The sequence below is a fragment of the Rhinoraja longicauda genome, chromosome 29 (genome assembly GCF_053455715.1).
Source record: "Rhinoraja longicauda isolate Sanriku21f chromosome 29, sRhiLon1.1, whole genome shotgun sequence".
NCBI classification, from domain to species: Eukaryota; Metazoa; Chordata; class Chondrichthyes; order Rajiformes; family Arhynchobatidae; genus Rhinoraja; species Rhinoraja longicauda.
The window spans coordinates 5685290-5707857 of record NC_135981.1 but is presented as its reverse complement, the minus strand read 5'-3'; the positions used below and the strand labels follow the sequence as shown (position 1 = coordinate 5707857).

The 22568-nt window shown below is 47.7% G+C and overlaps 1 protein-coding gene across 1 annotated transcript; it reads right to left on the bottom strand.

Annotated features, from left to right (window-relative positions):
- Positions 1-1819: 1819 nt before the first annotated feature.
- On the bottom strand, positions 1820-18548 carry LOC144607543 (gasdermin-A-like). The gene is made up of 9 exons (XM_078424437.1): positions 18349-18548; positions 14419-14636; positions 11867-12053; positions 10481-10613; positions 8425-8536; positions 6032-6168; positions 4446-4644; positions 2945-3018; positions 1820-2077 (listed from the first exon to the last, which is right to left on the bottom strand). The coding sequence occupies exons 1-9, from the start codon at positions 18546-18548 to the stop codon at positions 1820-1822; spliced, it is 1518 nt and encodes a 505-aa protein (XP_078280563.1).
- Positions 18549-22568: the final 4020 nt, after the last annotated feature.

Below are 22568 nucleotides of genomic sequence, written 5' to 3'. Positions count from 1 at the left end.
AATCCATACCTAGCAGTTGTATAATGCTCCAGGCAAACACGGGACATTAAAGATGCCCTCTGCAACTATAAATGACAGTAAAACTCCAGTAATCTGCCATCTCACGATATGGAACCCCATTGGTCAGTCTGATGAATGGTCTGGACCCCAAACATCCCCCATTCCTTTCTCCACAGATGCTGCCTGCCCCGCTGAGTTACTCCAGCATTTTGTGTCTACGCACAATGGTCCAATATCTGGTCCACCAGAAGATGACTGCAATTTCCACTCGCAGAAGCCCGGCTTCAGCGATCTCCCTCCATCCAACAGGACGATGGTCTAGCACTCCCTCCACCAAGGGGGCTCCAGTTTCAGCACATCCCTCCACTCACCGGTACCCTGATAACAACACTCTCCCTCCACTCACTGAGACCTCAGCGCCAACACTGCCCTTGTCTCACTGCGAAACCTCTGTCCAGCATTCCTCTCCACCTCCTGGGACCACCATTCCAACACCCCCACCATTAACTGGGGACCAAGTTACATCGCTCCCCTCCATTGACTGTGACTACAGTTTCAACACCTCCTGTCCACTCACTGGGTCCAGGTTCCGACATTCCCCTCCACTTCATTCCAACACCCCCCATCCATTCAATGTGACGCTGATTCCAACACTCCCCTCCATTCATCGTGTCCCTTCCTCTTGCATTCCTTTCTCTAGTTCTGTTACTTGCACTTATCTGAAGCCTACCGAGAAATGCGAATGCACAACATATTTTTTTAAATGACTTGCACATGTGTTGGAATAAATCTGGAAAACCACCAAATTCACAAATGTGCCGGATTAATGGAGTTTTACTGAGCATCAAACAGCCAAAGAGAGACCAAGGGAGAATGTTCCCATCAAGTTCACAGAAAACCGAAAGGTCTGGATAAAGTGGATGTGGAGCGGATGTTTTCACGAGTGGGAGAGTCTTGGAACGGAGGGGGCAGCCTCAAAATAAAAGGACATACCTTTAGAAAAAGAGATGTGGTGGAATTCCCTTAGTCAGAAGGTGGTGAATCTGTGGAATGCATTCCCACAGATGGTGGTAGAGACCAAGTTTAGTTTTTTAAGTTTAGAGATACAGCGCAGAAACTGGCCCATCTGCCCACCGAGTCCATGCCAACCAGCGATCCCCGCACATTAACACTATACGAAACACATACTGAACAATTTTCATTTATACAAAGCCAATTAACCTACACACCTGTACGTCTGGAGTGTGGGAGGAAACCGAAGATCTCGGAAAAATCCCACGCGGTCACGGGGAGAACGTACAAACTCCGTACAGACAGCACCCAAGTCTCCGGCGCTGTAAGCTCTATAAGGCAGCAACTCTACCGCTGCCGCCCAAATCTTTTGGAATTATTTAGAGCAGAGATTGCAAGGTTCTTGATTAGTAAGGATAGTGTATTTCTCCAGATGCACGCTTTTTACGTGACATCTTTTAACATGTGGAGACTGGGTGTGCCTTGAGAGAGACAGACCCCTGACTTTAGAATGGAGATGAGGAGGAATGTCTTTAGCTAAAGAGTGGTGAAGTTATGGAATTCATTGCCACAGACGGCTGTGGATGCCAAGTCTCTGGGTATTTTTAAAGTGGAGATTGACAGAATCTTGATTAGTAAGGGCTAAGGTTATGCGGAGAAGGCAGGAGAAAGTGGTGGAGAGGGAAAGATAGATCAGCCAAGGTGCAGTAGACTCAATGGGCTGAATGGCCTAATTCTGCTCCAATGCCTTATGAACTAATGTCAGAGAAGAAGCATGAAAAATGAGCATGAAGCACAACACATCTGCTCAGTTACGTAATGCATTGAGACCATACAGAGCAGCAAAGAGACAAAGTACGTCTCGTTCTTTACTGTTCTCAATGCGCAAAACCGAAGCACTTTCTCTATCCGGTTGAAATCCAAAATCTTTCAGCAACAGCTGAGTTATTTCAAACTCCTCGTCAGTGAGCTCAGCGATCAGAACCTTCTCAGGATCTTCCTCGACCATCAGGGGGTCACGTCGATATCGAAACCGATCGAAGTACTTGTCATCAATTATTGTCACCTGGAAATTGAATGGGAATCACAGTCATAAAACGATAAAGGTGCAGGAGAGATCATAAGGTCATAAGGGATAGGAGTAGAATTAGGCCGTTCAGCCCATCAGGTCCACACTGCCGTTTAATCACGGCTGATCTATCTCTCCCTCCTAACCCCATTCTCCTGCCTTCTCCCCGTAACCCCTGCAATGCTTCAAGCTCATGCTAACTCTGCAACAGCAATGCAGACAGTCGCAAAGCCTCAGCCTTCCCCTGTGGCCTTGCAACACCCTCTCATAGTTTAGTTTAGTTTAGAGATACAGCGCGGAAACAGGCCCTTCGGCCCACCGAGTCCGCGCCGACCAGCGATCCCCGCACATTAACACTACCCTATGCACACTAGGGACAATTTTACATTTTTACACCAAGCCAATTAGCCTACAAACCTGTACGCCTTTGGAGTGTGGGAGGAAACCGAAGTGCTCGGAGAAAACCCACGCGGGTCTTGTGGAGAACGTACAAACTCCGTACAGACAGCACCCGTAGTCAGGATCGAACCCGGGTCTCTGGTGCTGTAAGGCAGCTGCTCTACCGCTGCACCACCGTGCCCTATCGAGGCGGATCCAATCCAGTGCAGATCCAATTCCAGTGTTCGCCTGGAACAAGGATTGTTCGACTTAGCTGGCAAAAAGGCAGGCATAGCTGGGGCCCATGCAAGTGCCCATGGCCACACCTTTGATTTGGAGCCAGTTGGAGGTGTCAAAGGAGAAGTTGTTGAGGGTGAGGATAAGTTCTGCCAGGCGGAGGAGAGTGTTAGCACAGGGAAATTGTGCTGTGTCTCACAGGAACACTTGCTTTATTTCTTTACCTGTTTTACTGTTTTTATTTCTTACCAGCTTTAGATGTTTGGTTGTAATCTCTGCCTCAACACTGCTTGCCAACAGGATTAAAGTTTCAGGATCCATTTCTGAAAAAGAAGCGGAATCAGTCACACTGTCCTGCAATACATTGTCCCTCTCTACTCATGGAGAATCATTCCTTGAATGTGGGATGAATCAAGTCTTTTCTGCACCAGGGTTTCCACTCTCATCCCAAAGAGCAGTGACAGCATGACAGGCAACACTCCAGTTACAGTTAAGGCCGTTTTTCACAGAGATTCACCTTCAATCTTTCTCCCGAAATCACTCTTCACTCTTCTACTCTACATCTCCCCTAATAAAGACCAGGAGCTCATTTGCTTTTTAATTGTTTTCTCAATCTAACTTGTTTCTTTCCACATGTGCACACACATACGAGCATGCATTTGTGCACACTGCATGCACAGACACACACATGCCTGCATGCACACACACACACACACTCATATGCATGCATGCACACAGACACACATATGCATGCATGCACACACAGAGATGCATGCAAGCATACACACACATGCATGCACACACACATATGCGTGCATGCACACAGACACACACACATATGCATGCATGCACACAGACACACATGTTAGACTCCGACTTAGCAACCCTAACTTAGCCTTTAACACCATCATCCCATCCAAACCCATCACCAGACTTTGTCTTCTCACTGCTTGTTCGCAGAATCACACGAAAATATCGTTTGTGGCGGCACGGTGGCGCAGCGGTAGAGTTGCTGCCTCACATCGCCAGTGGCCCCGGTTCAATCCTGACTACGGGCGCTGTGTACGGAGTTTGTACATTCCTCTGCTTTGCCATGTGGGTTTTCTCCGGGTGCTCCGGTTGCCTCCCACATCGCAAAGACGTGCAGGTTTGTGGGGTAATTGACTTCAGTAAAATTGTAAATTATCCCTAGTGTGTGGGACAGTGCTAGTATACGGGGTGATTGGTGGTCAGTGCGGACTCGGTGGGCTGAAGAACCTATTTCCGCACTGTATCTAAGTCTAAAGTCTAAAGAAATTTGTAACAGCCCCGTGTTTGCACAAGGGGACAATACGTGTTTGTTAGTATGCAACAAAATCTTTTCACTGAACCTCGGTACACGTGACCATAAACTTAAAAAAGTGGGTTTTACATCTTGCGACTGAGGCAGCTGAGGCAGAGGGAGATATGTTGATCCATACTGTCTAGTTTTACTTTGAGTTTTAGAAATACGGCATGAACACAGGCCCTTTGGCCCACTGTGTCCACACTGACCAGCGATCCCCACACATTAACACTACCCTACACAGACTGGGGACAATTTTACATTTTAAACACCAAGCCAATTAACTTACAAATATGTCCATCTTTGGAGTGTGCGAGAAAACCAAAGATCTCAGAGGAAACCCACGTAGGTCACGGGGAGAACGTACAAACTCTGTACAGACACGCTCTGTAACTGAGAGGGATTATAATAGACTTCAAATCTTACCGCTGAATGACTGGATGAGAATGTTTATCGCCTGTATGATCCCATTGGACTCTGGGGTGAGATCGAGGAGCTCTCCTGGTGGAACTTCCTTCTTAATTCCTAACAGATCCAATATCTTCTCCACGCACGGTCTGTTATCTTCCTCCGTCTGATCCAGCACTTGGAAGTCAGGCTGCAGATCATCACACATCTGGTTCAGCTGAGAACGTACAGCATGGTCAGCAAGTGGAGTATAACACACAGATCAGACTTCCCTGCATTGACTCCATCTGCACTTCACGTTGCCTCAAAAATATAGTCAACATAATCAAATCTTTGCCTGAACACGGCCATTCCTCCTTCTCCCTGCACCCGTCCAGTGGAAGGTACTGGAGCATTGAAGTGCGTGTCAACAGGTTCAGGAACAGCTTTTTCCCCCTCTGTGTCAAGTTTCTGAACAGGACCTTCCATAAGCTCGGCTACTGTCCAATTCACCTCTGCCCCATCGTGGCACTGGACTGTGTCTCTGGAACTGGTGACTTAGAATATTGAGAACTTCCGGGCCAGCACCGCCATTCAATATGATCATGGCTGATCATCCAAAATCAGTACCCCGTTCCTGCTTTTCCCCATATCCCTTGATTCCGTTAGCCCTTAGAGCTAAATCTATCTCTCTCTTGAAAACGTTTCTGAGGTGTACAATGGCTAAAGCCGAACACAGAATTCCCTTTCTTCCCCAGAGAGGTGCTCCAATCTCACTGTGGTTTTGGAGAGGGTGCAGAGGTGGTTTACCAGGACGCTGCCTTGATTAGAGGGTAATGAACAATAGGGGAAGTTGGTTACTTTCTCTGGAATGCTGGAGGCTGAAGGGAGACCTAACAAAAGTGTATAAAATGATGAGACGTATAAGTAGGGTAGACAGTCTGGTCCCCTATTTCCAGAGTGGAAATGTCAAAAACTGGGGGGCATAGCTTTAAGGTGAGAGGGGGAATGTCTAAAGGTGATGTGTGGAGCAAGTTTATTTTACACAAACACAAACGCACACACACGCACACACGCACAGGTGCACACGCACACTCACACACACACACGCACATGCACACACGCACACACACACGTACAGGTGCACACGCACACGCACACTCACACACGTACATACACACACACACACACACACACACACAGTAGTGGGTGTCTGGAACACGCTGTCGGGGGTGACGGTGGAGGCAGACATGATAGTGGCATTTAAGCGGCGTTTGAATATGCGTGTGATATGCAGGGAATGGAAGGATATGGATCACGTGCAGGCAGATAAGATTAGATTATCTTGGCATCATGCTCAGCACAGGTATTGTGGGCCGAAGGGCCTGCTCCTCTGTTCACTTCCATGTTCCATGTGTACGCAACAGTGCAAGACATACAGCCAAGTGTCAGCACCCCACTTTGAGTCGAACTTTGTATTCCTGTCCATGCTCAGAGCCACGATCCCAAGGCTTAAGAAGTGGGTGAAACATTTTGAGGTGTGACTTTTTCATACAGATGAGGTGAATTTTTGGAATAAGTTGCCAGAGAGAAAGGAAGCAAGTGAGAAAACGCTTGGTACAAACCATTTCATCAAGAACCAAAAGGCTGTCACTACGGACAAGAATTTCAAGGATCACGTTGATGAACAGTGGTTTCTTGTCCGCACCCAGTTTCGCCAGCTCAGAAAGTAAATCAACAAGTGGGGCTTTCCGGTTAAATCCTGAAGATGAAAGAGAATTATCACCCAGATCGAAAAGACGGAATCTCTCGTAAAATCTTTCACCAGCTCAATTATGACCCTGACAATTGAAGCCAAAATCTGAACAACAAATTGGAAAAAAATGGGACTGAGATTTTTCGCGGAATCATAGAGGGAGTGCCCGGCCTGGACGGGGGAGTGGGCCCCACTTGCTGGAGGCCCTGCAGCAGCCTGGGGCTCGGCTAGACCGGGCGCCGCTCCAAGAGGCCGAGCGCGCGGACCGGGCGCGGCCTACAGCGGCGGAGGACACCGCGGCTACGCTTGGCCCGGACGACCCTGCAAAGTCGCCATGGCAACGGGCCTTCACGGTCAGACCAAGACCCCTGCATTTACAACAACTGGGACTTGGAAATGGCGCCAAACTGGCGACCCTTTATACTGTCCCAGTGTACCACGGCTGTACACTTGTACTGTATCTGAGATGCTTATCTAATGTGTATCTAAGTGCTTATGTATAGTGATACTTATACGGAACTGTATACAAAAATGAATTTCACTGTACCTCGGTACATGTGATGAATAAAGCACAAGACTATAGAACCAACATGTTTGGCATAGAAACATAGAAACATAGAAAATAGGTGCAGGAGTAGGCCATTCGGCTCTTCGACCCTGCACCGCCATTCAATATGATCATGGCTGATCATCCAACTCAGTAACCTGTACCTGCCTTCTCTCCATACCCCCTGATCCCTTTAGCAAAAAGGGCCACATCTAACTCCCTCTTAAATATAGCCAATGAACTGGCCTCAACTACCTTTTATTGCAGAGAATTTCACAGACTCACCACTCTCTGTGTGAAGAAATGTTTTCTCATCTCGGTCCTAAAAGACTTCCCCCTTATCCTTAAGCTGTGACCCCTGGTTCTGGACTCCCCCAACATCGGGAACAATCTTCCCGCATCTAGCCCCTCCAACCCCTTAAGAATTTTATATGTTTCTATAAGATCCCCCCTCAGTCTTCTAAATTCCAGCGAGTACAAGCCCAGTCTATCCAGTCATTCCTCATATGTAAGTCCCGCCATCCCAGGGATCAATCTGGTGAACCTTCTCTGAACTCCCTCTAAGGCAAGAACGTCTTTCCTCAGGTTAGGAGACCAAAACTGCACACAATACTCCAGGTGCAGTCTCACCAAGGCCCTGTACAACTGCAGCAGAACCTCCCTGCTCCTAAACTCAAATCCTCTTGCTATGAATGCCAACATACCATTCGCTTTCTTCACTGCCTGCTGCACCTGCATGCTTGCTTTCAATGACTGGTGCACCATGACACCCAGGTCACGTTGCATCTCCCCTTCTCCCAATCGGTCACCATTCAGGTAATACTCTGCTTTCCTGTCCTTGCCGCCAAAGTGGATAACCTCACATTTATCCACATTATATTGGATCTGCCATGCATTTGCCCACTCGCCTAATCTATCCAAGTCACTCTGCAGCCTCCTAGCATCCTCCTCGCAGCTAACACTGCCACCCAGCTTCGTGTCATCCGCAAACTTAGAGGTGTTGCATTCAATTCCCTCGTCCAAATCATTAATATACACTGTAAATAACTGGGGTCCCAGCACTGAGCCTTGCGGTACCCCACTAGTCATTGCCTGCCATTCCGAAAAGGACCCGTTTATTCCTACTCTTTGCTTCCTGTCCGCCAACCAATTTTCTATCCACCTCAACACTGAACCCAGAGTAGACTTGATGGGTAAATGACCTAATTCTGCTCCTATCACTTGTGAAGTTAATACTCTATGTATCTGAAGAAGGGTCACGCCCCGAAACGTCACCTATTCCTTCTCTCAAGAGATGCTGCTTGTCCTGCTGAGTTACCCCAGCATTTTATGTCTATCCTTATTATGTCTATCCTTATTATAAGATAGAGGATCAGTAGATAGTACACAAACTCCCACAACAGTCCTCCTCATCTCCTTGGGGGGGGGGGGGGGGGTCACACAAAATGGGTGTGTTTGGATTTGTGGCATTTCCAGAGTAAAATAAAAGTTTTTTTTCCCAGAGTGAAATAGAAAGTGTGAGGCAACTTACTTATCGTTCCCGAAAGCATGGTGGATGTTGTAAAATTGAAATCTAAGGAAACAGGAAAATAGGATCTGGTATTAGAATAGTTATTCGTTCTGTGAGCCAAATGGCTGAAGAAATATAACCAATTTATTAATCAATCTGAGATTCAAAAAGTTGCTTCTCTTTGTGATATTATACTTTTACATACCCAGAGTATCATTTGGAGTAATCATCAGTTCAGCGACCTTGTACGCAACAGATGTTCCAGCTGGAAAAGTTAACTTCTTTTCTCTACTCACAAAGAAGAAATCAGCTATAATCTAAGGCAACAAACAAAACTACAATATTTAACTGTGAAAGTTAATCCTATGAAAACTGTCTTGGAGAGAATGTGGAGACGGCCCAACTATAACGCAAGTGAAGGAACTGCTGTTGTGTACAGAGATTTGACATTTTAATTAAAGCTATAATGGGCCATACAAATCAGACTTTGGACTTTACTTTCGAGATGGAGCGTGGAAACAAGCCCTTCGGCCCACCGAGGTCGCGCTGACCAGCGATCACCCCGTACATGAGCACTATCCTAAACACTTGGAACAATTTTGCAATCTTTTAATTAAAGCCAATTAGCCAACAAACCTAAGATGGACACAGAATGCTGGAGTAACTCAGCATCTCAGCATATAAGGAATGGGCGACATTTCAGGTCGAGACGTCACCCATTCCTTCCCTCCAGAGATGCTGCCTGTTCTGCTGAGATACTCCAGCATTTTGTGTCTATCTTCAGTATAAACCAGCACCTGCAGTTCCTTCCAACACATAACCTGCAAATCTGTGCGTCTTTGGAGTGTGGAAGGAAACTGGAGCGCCCGGAGAAACCCCACATGGTCACTAGAAGAACGTGGAAGCACCGAATAGCCAGGCACCCGTGGTCAGGATCGAACCCGAGTCTCTGGCGCTGTGGGGCAGCAACTCTACCGCAGCGCCACCGTGCCGCCCCATCAGAGGAATAAAAGATGAAGAAAGTTGAAGAGGAAATTTAAATTACAGTCCGCCACTACTTTTCATGCCTGAGGGGGGCAGCAAATTATTCTCGAAAGGTGAGACGGTTAATAAAAAGCTGCAGAAAAATAAGAGGGAATACTGGAAATACACGTTACATCGGTGGAGAGTGGGTCAATGACTTTATCAGAAAAGCATTGATGGTAAAACAAAGAAGTGAGTTCATCAACAATTATCAATACAATAGATTCCAAATGGTTTAAATCATCAAATCATTTTTCAAACTCAATTGCAAATGATCCACTTTAAATAGTCCCAGAAAGGGTAAGTTTTAAACTTTTTAAAAGTTACACACAGAAATGTTTTAACTTTTTCTCAGCTTTGACGGATAAAGAATTGCACACAACTTAATAATACAAATATTATTTTTAAAAATACAGTATGGAAACAGGCCCTTCGGCCCACTGAGTCCACACCGACCATCGATCACCCGTTCACGCTAGTTCTATGTTATCCCACATTCTCATCCACTTCCCACACACCTGGGGACTATTTCTACTGCGGCCAATTCACCCACGAACCCCCATGTCTTTGTGATGTGGGAGGAAACAGGATGACTGGGTGGTCACAGGGAGAATGTGCACAGGGATGGTCCGGAGGAGGTTTACAAGAATGATCCCAGGAATGATTGGGTTAACATAACTTGGCCTGTGTTCGGTGGAGGTCAGAATGATGAGCGGGCACCCATTAAAACTTGCCGAATGGTGAAACGCCTGGATAGAGTGGCTGTGGTGAGGATGTTTCCACTATGGGATAGTCTAGGACCAGGGGCCATAGCCTCAGAATAAAAGAATGTACCTTTAGAAAGATGAGAAGGAATTTCTTTAGTCAGAGGGTGGTGAATGTGTGGAATTCATTACCACAGTTGGCTGTGGACGCCAAGTCAATGGATATGTTTAAGGCGGAGATTTGATAGATCCTCAATTAGTACGGGTGTCAGGTGTTAATGGGAGAAGGCAGGAGAATGGGGTTGAGAGGGGAAGATAGATCAGCCGTTATTGAATAGTATGGTAGACTTGGAAGGGCCGAAGGGCCTAATCCTCCAACTATAACTTATGAACTTATGAACTCCACGCAGACAACACCCGAGGTTGGGATTGAAGCAGGGTCTCTGGCTCTGTGAGGCAGCAACTCTACCAGCTGATCTCCCAGTGCCACTTGAAGCCAAGTAGAAACGTTGTACTCCCCTTCAGAAACTTTACTAGGAATTTAATTCCTGTTCCGGCCTTCAATGAGCTGTTTACAGTACATTCTTGTTCCGTCTCTATCACATCCAGTATCACATGGACATCATTCTTCGGATTTCTCGCAAACAAATGTTCTCTGTTCACTTTCCTGAAAACATAGTGAAGAAGAATGGTACTAATCAGTTCTGAAAGAAGAGGAGATGATGGCATGGATGATATAGTTAGACAATAGTTTTTCAATTCACCCTGCACCTTATATTTGAAGCTCACCAAAGTCGTCAATAAAAATAACAACAACTTGAATCATTCTGTGTGTAATCCAAGTGTAGTTTAAAATGAAGAAAAGATAAAGCAAGGTGTACAAAATCATGAGAGGAATAGATCAGGTAGATGCACAGTCTCTTTCCCAGAGTAGGGGAATCGAGAACCAGAGGACATAGGTTTAAGGTTTCGAAGGAAAAGGTTTAATAGGAACCTGAGGGGTAACTTTCTCACATAAAGGGTTGTGGGTGTATAGAACGAGCTGCCGAATAAGGTAGTTGAGGAAGGTTCTATCACAACATTTACTAAATATTTAGACAGGTACATGGATAATACAAGTTTAGAAGAATATGGGTCAAACACAGGCAGGTGGGACTAGTATAGATGGGCATGTTAGTAAGTGTGGGCAGGTTGGGCCGAAGGGCCTGTTTCCACGCTGTATGACTCTATGATTCTCTCCCTCAGCCAACTGTCAAAGCAGCAAAAAATGTGGAATGTTTCTGAATATCAGAAAATCTATTTAAAAAATGCTCAATTATAAACGTCTTACTTTTCTGGAAAGACAAGTTAAAGCAAAGCTGAATCTGACAGAAGGTGCCAGCGGTTTTCACTCTCAAATAAGCAAAGTACAAGAGGCTGTCAAACACCACATTGAAGTGAGAAATACACTGTGAGTAATAATCAACCTGCTGGATGAACTCGTTGGTTCAGGCAGCATCTGTGGTGGAAAATGGACAAACGACACTTCAGGTTGGGAGCATTCTTCATTGAGATTGTCATCTTATTTTGGATTGGTAACCTGGGTTGGGGTGAGGTTAGTTTAGTTTGGAGATACAGTGTGGAAACACTGAGATGGCCCTTCAGCCCATCTAGTCCATGCCGACCAGCGATCCCCGTACACTAGCCCCATCCTGCATGCTAGGGACAATTTACAATTTTTACTGAAGCCAATTAATTTACAAAGCTATAAGCTTCGGCGTGTGAGAGGGAACCAGAGCACCTGGAGAAAACCCATGAGCTCACAGGAAGAACGTGCAAACGAGGCGCAATCAGCACCCGTAGTCAGGATTGAACCCGGGTCTCTGGCTGTGTAAGGCAGCAACTCTACCACTGCACCATTGGTGCCGTGCAAATGATTACCTGCCTTTGGCAACATCCAGCAGCGTGACTACAGAGATTGTTTGCTTTCTCATTTCCACACTTGACATGGCATCTGAGGAACTTCCTGAGACGCTTGCCCCTGCTTTAACAAGGCCGACATCCGCACCCGCTTGGGCACCGACCGAGTTGCTGAAAGAGTAGCTGCCGATGATAGAGCTATGCAATGCTGGGAAAAGAAAAGAAATTGACTGTTATCTATTGCTCGCAATTTTCTGTTACAATGTCGGAGAACTGGCCAGTGTTTATTAACCATACAGTGACATCGACATCTGTCAGACGCACATGGGAACAGGAACTTGCTGTTGGTGATACTGGTCTCTCCTTAAGCAGCATTGTCGTCAGGGCCGTTTTTACAGCATTATGGGCCCCCGGGCAAAGCAGTGTACTGGGGCCCCTACCATTACTCTCCCCCACCCCCCTTTCCCTACCAGCCCCCCCCCTGTCGTGCCGGCGAAAAGCACTTACCGAAAAGCACTTCGCGATGGACTTAGGGTGCTACATTGTTGCGAAAAGCACTTACAGATCGCTGTGAGAAGCACTTAGGGACCGAAAATGTTGCGAAAAAAGCACTTATTGAACCTACATTTTTAAACTAGTATTTATTTATTGCAAGTCACTTAACATACACAGATCAGCATGGGGCCCCTATGCTCGTGGGCCCCCGGGCAAGTGCCCATCAGGCCCATGCGTTAAGACGGTCCTGATTGTCACGATCTTCTCAGATAACAGAGAACGCCTCTCTGGCCCGGAAAACTCTGCAGGATAATATACAAAATCTATCTGGAGTCTCATTTCCTCATCATGTCGAAGGCTCGTCGGTCGCGTGGGCCGACCGGAATTTGGACTTTGAATAATAGCACCTAACATGGTGGCGCCTGTGTGTGCAGTAAATGCAAAATGAATTTCACTGTGCACTTGCATCTGTGACAGATCATGGACTGTTGAATCATTGATCTGGTAAACATATTCACAATCTGTTAAATAATAAGACCGTAGAACTTCAACATGAATGTCTTTGCTTTATGTAAAAAGTAATTGAAAAATATTCTTTTTTATTTCTTGCTTTGCTGATGCAAGATACCGAGGTTCCTTACAGATGGTGTACACCACGAATGGTCTCAGAAATTCCAAGTCTGAATCAACGTTGTGTTTGCACCCATCGTGGGAGGGAGAACAATAGAAAACATAGAAAATAGGTGCAGGAGTAGGCCATTCGGCCCATCAAGCCAGCAAATATGATGATGGCTGATCATCCAAAATCAGTACCCCGTTCCGGCTTTTTCCCCATATCCCTTGATTCCTGTAGTCCGAAGAGCTAAATCTAAATCTCTGTTGACAACATCCAGTGAATTGGCCTCCACTGCCTTCTGTGGCAGAGAATTCCACAGATTCACAATTCTCCAGGTGAAAAGGTTTTTCCTCATCTCAGTCCTAATTGGTCTGCCCCTTATTCTTAAACCTTGACACCTGGTTCTGGACTCCCCCAACATGGGGAACATTTTTCCTGCATCTAACCTGTCCTATCCTTTAAGAATTTTAGATGTTTCCACAGTAGAGTTTCAGTAGAGGGCAATGTTATTGTAATTTTAGACTCTAGCAGGAAACTTAACCATACACTATCTTCACTCCATCTACCAATTTCTGCTTGCTCTTAATAAACCCAAAAGGACAAATATACAATGAAACATTTAATGGGTGGTTCATTCTGAAGTTAAAATTATTCCCTGGTGTTCACGAAGCTACGGTGATACCACGAGATGTTTTTAACCCATTCACATGATGTTCAGTTTACTTTACAGACAGCATGGAAACAGGCCCTTCGGCCCACTGAGTCCATGCAATCTGCAGTTTCTTGGAAATGGCGCCAAAACATGGTGCCTCTTGCAAGTGGGATCAGTGAACTATTTCTGTACAATTTGCTAATCGAGGATGTGCTTGGTTTTTGCAATACTCTACTGGACTCTTTGCAAGAAAAGAATTTCACAGTGCGTTTGCACTTCACACTGTGACAATAAAAGGACCATTGAACGATTGAAATTTGTACCGACGGCGGCTTTTCATTGGGATTTCATTTAATTATTTCATTTTTAATTTTCCAGTTGTCACAGTGTGACTTTGGAAAGTGGACATTGTTCTGGGGACCACAGTTAGTCTGAACGAGAATCCCGACCTGAATTGTCACCGTTTACCCTTGAACAAAACACAAAGTCCTGGAAGAACTCAACAGGTCAGGCAGCATCTGTGGAGGGAAAGGATGGGTGACATTTCAGGTTGGGACGCTTCTTCACTCTGAAACGTCGTGTGTCCACTTCCCTCGACAGATGCTGCCTGACCTGCTGAGTTACTCCATCACTTTGTGTTTTATAAAAGATTCCAGCATCTGCAGTTCCTCATGTCTACATTATTCTGGGTATCTTAACTACAAAGCAATCATATCCCTTTTACAACATTGCTTCTACATTTGTCATCAATGTAACGTGTGTAAACTAGACGGCATTGATCAGGAACATGTTAAAAATGCCATATCTTACCAAAATCTAAATCTTGGCCATCAATCAATATATCAATCAGTGTGACGGGTGTCAGCTTATAATTTTCTCTTTCGGAAAAAAAAGGTTTCTTCTTTTTGATGACTGGGCGAAGTAGTTTGCATTCAGGAGCATCATTCAAGCTTTTCACAGGTAACAGTGTGAGGCCGTCAGAGTCCAACTCTTCCACAATTTTCTTGGTAATGCTGTGAAACATGGCTCTAAAAACGAACAAACATTAAGCATAACATTAACGATGGAAATACGCAGCATGTCAGGCAGCATCTCTCTGAAGGCAGAAACAGAGCCAATGGTAAGGTCAGCCACCCTTCACCAAACATACATTATGAAGAAGGCACAAGGAGCTATAGCTGATGGTATAGAAGGTGATGGAGGAACTCAGCGGGTCAGGCAGCATCTGTGGAGGGAAATGGACAGTCAAGTTTTGTGTCAAGTCAAGGTGAGCTCATTGTCATACGCCCAAGTACAATGAAGTGCAGGTACATCACAGGTGTAGCAGCACCACGAGCACATAGACTCAAAGAAACATACAAAACATTGGCCTTTATCGGTCAGAGTATTGAGGATTGAAGTTGGGAGGTAATGTTACAGTTGTATAAGACGTTGGTGATGCCACATTTAGAGTATTGTGTTAGGTTCTGGGCACCATGTTATAGGAAAGATGTCAAGCTGGAGAGGGTGCAGAGAAGATTTACGAGTATGTTGCCAGGACTAGAAGGTCTGAGCTATAGGGAGTAGTTGAGTTGGTTGGGACTTGGGCACAGGAGGATGAGGGGTGATCTTATAGAGGTGTATAAAATCATGAGAGGAATAGATCGGGTAGATGCACAGAGTCTCTTGCCCAGAGTAGGGGAATCGAAATCCAGAGGACATAGGTTTAAGGTGAAGGGGAAAAGACTTAATAGGAATCGGAGAGGTAACTTCACAAAAAGGGTGGTGGGTGAATGGAACAAGCAGCCATTGGAACAAGAGGAGGTAGTTGAGGCTGAGACTATCCCAACGTTTAAGAAGCAGTTAGACTGGTACATGGTTAAGACAGGTTTGGAGGGATATGGACCAAACGCAGGGAGGTGGGACTAGTGTAGCTGGGACATTAGGCAGGAAATGGTTTTGGGTAGACTGATGGGACTGAAGGCTGATAAATCCCCAGGGCCTGATGGTCTGCATCCCAGAGTTCTTAAGGAGGTGGCTCTAGAAATAGTGGAAGCATTGGAGATCATTTTTCAATGTTCTATAGATTCAGGATCAGTTCCTGTGGATTGGAGGATAGCAAATGTTATCCCACTTTTTAAGAAAGGAGGGAGAGAGAAAACGGGTAATTATAGACCAGTTAGTCTGACGTCAGTGGTGGGGAAGATGCTGGAGTCAATTATAAAAGACAAAATTGCTGAGCATTTGAATAGCAGTAACGGGATCATTCCGAGTCAGCATGGATTTACGAAGGGGAAATCATGCTTGACAAATCTACTGGATTTTTTGAGGATGTAACTAGGAAAATTGACAAGGGAGAGTCAGTGGATGTGGTGTACCTCGACTTTCAGAAAGCCTTCGACAAGGTCCCACATAGGAGATTAGTGGGCAAAATTAGGGCACATGGTATTGGGGGTAGGGTACTGACATGGATAGAAAATTGGTTGACAGACAGAAAGCAAAGAGTGGGGATAAATGGGTCCCTTTCGGAATGGCAGGCAGTGACCAGTGGGGTACCGCAAGGTTCGGTGCTGGGACCCCAGCTATTTACGATATACATTAATGACTTAGACGAAGGGATTAAAAGTACCATTAGCAAATTTGCAGATGATACTAAGTTGGGGGGTAGTGTGAATTGTGAGGAAGATGCAATAAGGCTGCAGGGTGACTTGGACAGGTTGTGTGAGTGGGCGGATACATGGCAGATGCAGTTTAATGTAGATAAGTGTGAGGTTATTCACTTTGGAAGTAAGAATAGAAAGGCAGATTATTATCTGAATGGTGTCAAGTTAGGAGGAGGGGGAGTTCAACGATATCTGGGTGTCCTAGTGCATCAGTCAATGAAAGGAAGCATGCAGGTACAGCAGGCAGTGAAGAAAGCCAATGGAATGTTGGCCTTCGTAACAAGAGGAGTTGAGTATAGGAGCAAAGAGGTCCTTCTACAGTTGTACCGGGCCCTGGTGAAACCGCACCTAGAGTACTGTGTGCAGTTTTGGTCTCCAAATTTGAGGAAGGATATTCTTGCTATGGTGGGCGTGCAGCGTAGGTTCACTAGGTTAATTCCAGGAATGGCGGGACTGTCGTATGTTGAAAGGCTGGAGCGATTGGGCTTGTATACACTGGAATTTAGAAGGATGAGGGGGGATCTTATTGAAACATATAAGATAATTAGGGGATTGGACACATTAGAGGCAGATAACATGTTCCCAATGTTGGGGGAGTCCAGAACAAGGGGCCACAGTTTAAGAATAAGGGGTAGGCCATTTAGAACGGAGATGAGGAAGAACTTTTTCAGTCAGAGGGTGGTGAAGGTGTGGAATTCTCTGCCTCAGAAGGCAGTGGAGGCCAGTTCGTTGGATGCTTTCAAGAGAGAGCTGGATAGAGCTCTTAAGGATAGCGGAGTGAGGGGGTATGGGGAGAAGGCAGGAACGGGGTACTGATTGAGAGTGATCAGCCATGATCGCATTGAATGGCGGTGCTGGCTCGAAGGGCTGAATGGCCTACTCCTGCACCTATTGTCTATTGACATGTTGGCCGGCATGGGCAAGTTGGGTTGAAGGGCCTGTTTCCACCTTGTATCACTCAATGAATCTATAATATGATATGGCACAGTGGCACAGTGACTTATTAATAACTGAGGATAGACACAAAAAGCTGGATTAACTCAGCAGGACAGGCAACATCTCTGGAGAGAAGAAAAAGGTGACGTTTTGGATGGAGACCCTTCTTCAGACTGGTTAGGGATATGGAAAACGAGGGATTTTGTAGGGTGAAAATGAGAAGCTAGTAGTTCAGGTGGGCTGAGCGAAGGTGTTCCGTGAAACCATCCCCCAGTCTGTGTTTGGTCTCGCCTATGTATAAGAGTCCACATCTTGAACAATGGATACAGTAGATGAGGATGGAGGAGGTGCAAGTGAACCTCTGCCTAACCCGAAAGGACTGTCGGGGTCCCTGGACAGAGTCGAGGGAGGAGGTATAGCGACAGGTGTTGCATCTTCTGCGGTTGCAGGGGAAGGTACCTGGGGAGGGGATGGTTTGGATGGGAAGGGATGAGTTAACCAGGGAGTTGCGGAAGGGAACGGTCTCTGCGGAAGGTGGAAAGGGGCGGAGATGGGAAAATGTGACTCGTGGTGGGATCCCGTTGGAGGTGACGGAAAGTTTGGAAGATTCTGTGTTGTGTACGATGGCTGATGGGGTGGAAGGTAAAGACCAGGGGGACTACGTCTCAGATGCGACTAGGGGGAGGGGGAGCAAGGGCAGAGCTGCGGGGTACCGAGGAGACACGAGCGAGGGCCTCATCTATGATGGGAGAGGGGAACCCCCGTTCCCGAAAAAATGAGATAATCTCGGATGCCCTGGTATGGAACATCTCATCTTGGCGCAGATGCAGCGTAGACGGAGGAATTGGGAGTAGGGGATAGAGTCTTTGCAGGAAGCAGGGTGGGAAGAAGTGTAGTGGAGATAGTTGTGGGAGTCAGTGGGTTTGTAATAGACGTCAGTCTTTAGTCTATTTCCTGTGATGGAGCAGACTGTGAGATCAAGAAAGGGGAGGGAGGTGCCTTGGAGTTGGTCCAAGTAGATTTGCGTGCTCATTGATAACTGGCCAATAACTGGATGTTCATCAGTGAACCTCATCAATTAACACCATCATATGTTTGCCATGGGGAGATTCATTTGTGAAAGATTTAGAAATGTAATCTACAAACACCGTGGGCGGCACACCTGGATGGTGCCCTGTCCATCCCACCCCCATAGTTTGCCCCATAGTCACTCGGTCCCACCACACCTCCGACAGACGCGATTGGGCCAGGGTTTAAAGCGCAGGTGGGTTGCTGTCTGACGATTCTTTCTGCGATTACTTTAGCTGGTGCGTTCACAACGCGGACTGTGCTTCCAATTCTCACTACGGCCATTTGGGACATCCCGTAATTCCCAAAGGTTCCATAAAAAAATTGCAACTCTTACTTTCACCGACTTTTAAAGGATTATATATTTCTCGAACAACGTGACCAGTCGCTGAAAGCAGGCACGAAATGCCGGACCGACTCAGCGGGACAGGCAGCATCTCTGGAGAGAAGGAGTGGGTGACGTTTCGGGTCGAGACCCTTCTTGGCTGGGGTGGTGGGTGGGAGAGAGCGGGAGCGCACTGATTTGGGGAGGGAGGGGGAGAAAGAGGAGGTTGGGGAAGTTGGAGAATTTAATGTTCAAACAGATTCCACTCCCCCCCCCACCCCCAACAGTCTGAAGAAGAGTTTCGACCCGATTCCTTCACTCCAGAGATGCTGCCTGTCCCGCTGAGTTACTCCAGCATTCTGTGTCTATCTTTGGTGTAAACCAGCATCATCAGTTGCTTCCTGCACCCCACTGATAAACAAAACATCTGACCCGCATTCATTACCTACCCTTACGGTGTCGGTGAAGTTAACAGTGAAGGGTGAAGTGCTTCTGGGATGTCCCGAGGGATGTGAAAGGTGTTATATAAATGCAACACTCCCTTTCGAAGAAGGGTTCCCTCTCCTTCCCCGCCCACCGCCTCTCCCCACTCCCTCCCCACCCGCCGCCCCTGGCAATCCACACTGAATCCCCCCACTCCGCACGGTGGCCTGAGCTGCCCCGTCCCCGCTTGCACCCACCTGCTGCTGGAGTTCGCTGCCGTCTGTCTGACAGGTACACGGCGCCGCTGCCCCGCGGGCGAGAGGATCAGCTCACCTCCTGACAGGGGAATGTGGGGGAAACTGGATCCCCAACATTCTAGCTGCCTCCAGATTCATGCCAGTTAAATACACAAGGCCGGTCTATTGCATTCGGAGCCCTCGATGTAGCCCCCTCTTTATCCTGGCGTCGATCACCAGCTCCGTCATTTTGCTGACATTGAGGTTGTTGTTGTGGTGCCACCCTTGCTTGTCAGCCCACTCTCTCCTTCATTCACTCCCTGCCCTCATTGTTTGAGATCAGCCCCCAAACCACATGGCTGATCATTCTCAATCAGTACCCCGTTCCTGCCTTTTCCCCATACCCCCTGAATCAGCTATCCTTAAGTGCTCTATCTAGCTCTCTCGTGAATACATTCAGAGAATTGGCCTCCACTGCCTTCTGAGGCAGAGAATTCCACAGATTCACAACTCTCTGGCTGAAAATTTGCCAGGGGTAAACGGGACGGAGAAGGTTGGCAACCCCTGGCCCCGGGTGAGCGCTTGTCCGCAACACACGGCGTGCCCCCCAGACCGCGTAGTGCGACAATCACCGCGGGTCAGAAGCTGTGAACGCGCCTGCCCGTGCAACCACTCAATTGACCAGTTTTGCTCAGATCCCGAAACGAAACAAACCTTCTTCACGCCTAAGATTAGAAACAAAAAGCTGGAGCGACTCAGCGGGACAGGCAGCATCTCTGGAGAGCAGGAATGGGTAACGTTTCGTGTCGAGACCCTTCTTGGCTGGGGTGGTGGGTGGGAGATAGTGGGAGCGCACTGATTTGGGGAGGGAGGAGGGAGGGGGGGGGGAGAAAGAGGAGGTTGGGGAAGTTGGAGAATTTAATGTTCAAACAGATTCCATTTCCCCCCCACCCCCAACAGTCTGGAGAAGAGTTTCGACCCGAAACGTCACCCATTCCTTCACTCCAGAGATGCTGCCTGTCCCGCTGAGTTACTCCAGCATTCTGTGTCTATCTTTGGTGTAAACCAGCATCAGCAGTTGCTTCCTGCACCCCACTGATAAACAAGACATCTGACCCGCATTCATTACCTACCCTTACGGTGTCGGTGAAGTTAACAGTGAAGGGTGAAGTGCTTCTGGGATGTCCCGAGGGATGTGAAAGGTGTTATATAAATGCAACACTCCCTTTCGAAGAAGGGTTCCAACCCGAAATGTCTCCTGTCCATTCCCTCCTCAGATGCTGCCTGACCCGCTGACCTGCCTGACATTCAAAAGTGCCTGGCCCGGGTTAATCTCCTGACCCGGGTTAATCTCCGGCGCTGGGTCCCCGTAACGCGGTTCTTGAACTCGGGTGAGAATTGAATTCCAGGGGTTGGGAACAAGCGGGGAGATTTGTTCACCAGCAATCCTCCCCCACCCTCTCCTCTCCCCATCCCTCCCCTCCCCCCTCATCCACTCCCCTCCCCACCGCCCCTCTCCTCTCCTCCACGGCGCCCCCCTCCTCATTATCCGCTCCCCTCTCCCCTCCTCTCCGTCACCGCACCTCCCCTCCCCACCTCACCCCCCTCCTCTTGTCCGAGTTCCCTCCCCACCAACGCAGCTCACACCCTCCCCTCTCCCACCCCGCCCACCGCCTCTCCCCACCCCCTCCCCACCCGCCGCCTCTGGCAATCCACACTGAATCCCCCCACTCCGCACGGTGGCCTGAGCTGCCCCGTCCCCGCTTGCACCCACCTGCTGCTGGAGTTCGCTGCCGTCTGTCTGACAGGTACCCGGCGCCGCTGCCCCGCGGGCGGGAGGATCAGCTCACCTCCTGACAGGGGAATGTGGGGGAAACTGGATCCCCAACATTCTAGCTGCCTCCAGATTCATGCCAGTTAAATACACAAGGCCGGTCTAATGCATTCGGAGCCCTCGATGTAGCCCCCTCTTTATTGAGGGAAGCGGTGGGGAGGCGGTTTAAGACTTAAGGTTACTTACCTAAAACTTGGAGAATTCACATTGGCCTGTGTCCAATCATCTCCCCATAACGACCCCCTCCCCACCCCACCATCTCACCTGTATACACCCACCTGCATACACCCACCTGTGACTGCCAGGCTTTGTCCTGCCCCACCTTTTTTCCGTAGAAAACATACAACAAAGGAACATACAGGAACAGGCCCTTCCTGGCGTCGATCACCAGTTCCGTCATTTTGCTCACATTGAGGTTGTTGTTATGGTGCCAACCTTCCTTGTCAGCCCACTCTCTCCTTCATTCACTCCCTGCCCTCATTGTTTGAGATCAGCCCCCAAACCACAGGTGGCCCTTTTGCTATCATCTGCAAACTTGTAAATGGAGGGAGAGCAGAATTTGGCTCTGTAAGGAACCAGAGCAGTGACCTGAGAATTTAGCCTTGTGGGCAACGGTATTGAGAAGAAGGGTCTCGACCCTTGACAGCACTGGACGTCCACACACTAGAGTTTCGAAGATTGAGAGGGGACCTGATTAAAACGTATAGAATAATGAAAGACACAGATAGAGTGGATGTGGAGAGGATGTTTCCACTGATGGGAGAGTCTGGGACCAGAGGCCATTGCTATAGAATTAAAGGGCGCTCTTTTGGAAAGGAGGTGAGGAGGAACGTCTTTAGTCAGAGGGTAGTTAATCTGTGGAGCTCATTGCCACAGAGGGCTGTGGAGGCCACGTCAGTGGCTACTTTTAAGGCAGCGATGGATAAATTCTTGATTAGAACAATAGACGATAGGTGCAGGAGGAGGCCATTCGGCCCTTCGAGCCAGCACCGCCATTCAATGTGATCATGGCTGATCATTCTCAATCAGTACCCCGTTGCTGCCTTCTCCCCATACCCCCTGAATCCGCTATCCTTAAGTGCTCTATCTAGCTCTCTCGTGAATACATTCAGAGAATTGGCCTCCACTGCCTTCTGAGGCAGAGAATTCCACAGATTCACAACTCACTGGCTGAAAATTTGTCTGGGGTAAACGGGACGGAGAAGGTTGGCAACCCCTGGCCCCGGTGAGCGCTTGTCCGCAACACACGGCGTGCCCCCCAGACCGCGTAGTGCGACAATCACCGCGGGTCAGAAGCTGTGAACGCGCCTGCCCGTGCAACCACTCAATTGACCAGTTTTGCTCAGATCCCGAAATGAAACAAACCTTCTTCACGCCTAAGATGAGAAACAAAAAGCTGGAGCGACTCAGCGGGACAGGCAGCATCTCTGGAGAGAAGGAATGGGCGACGTTTCGGGTCGTGACCCTTCTTGGCTGGGATGGGCCTGTTCTGGGTC

What these genes read in the sequence shown, in the direction of transcription:
- LOC144607543 (XM_078424437.1), bottom strand. Translation starts at nt 18,548, where the DNA reads ATGTCCCAAATGGCCGTAGTGAGAATTGGAAGCACAGTCCGCGTTGTG. An exon ending in GAACAGGAATTAAATTCCTA is followed by an intron (nt 8,537 to 10,480) that starts GTAAAGTTTCTG and finishes TTGTTGCCTTAG; the next exon opens with ATTATAGCTGATTTCTTCTT. An exon ending in CAACCAAACATCTAAAGCTG is followed by an intron (nt 2,078 to 2,944) that starts GTAAGAAATAAA and finishes TTCAATTTCCAG; the next exon opens with GTGACAATAATTGATGACAA.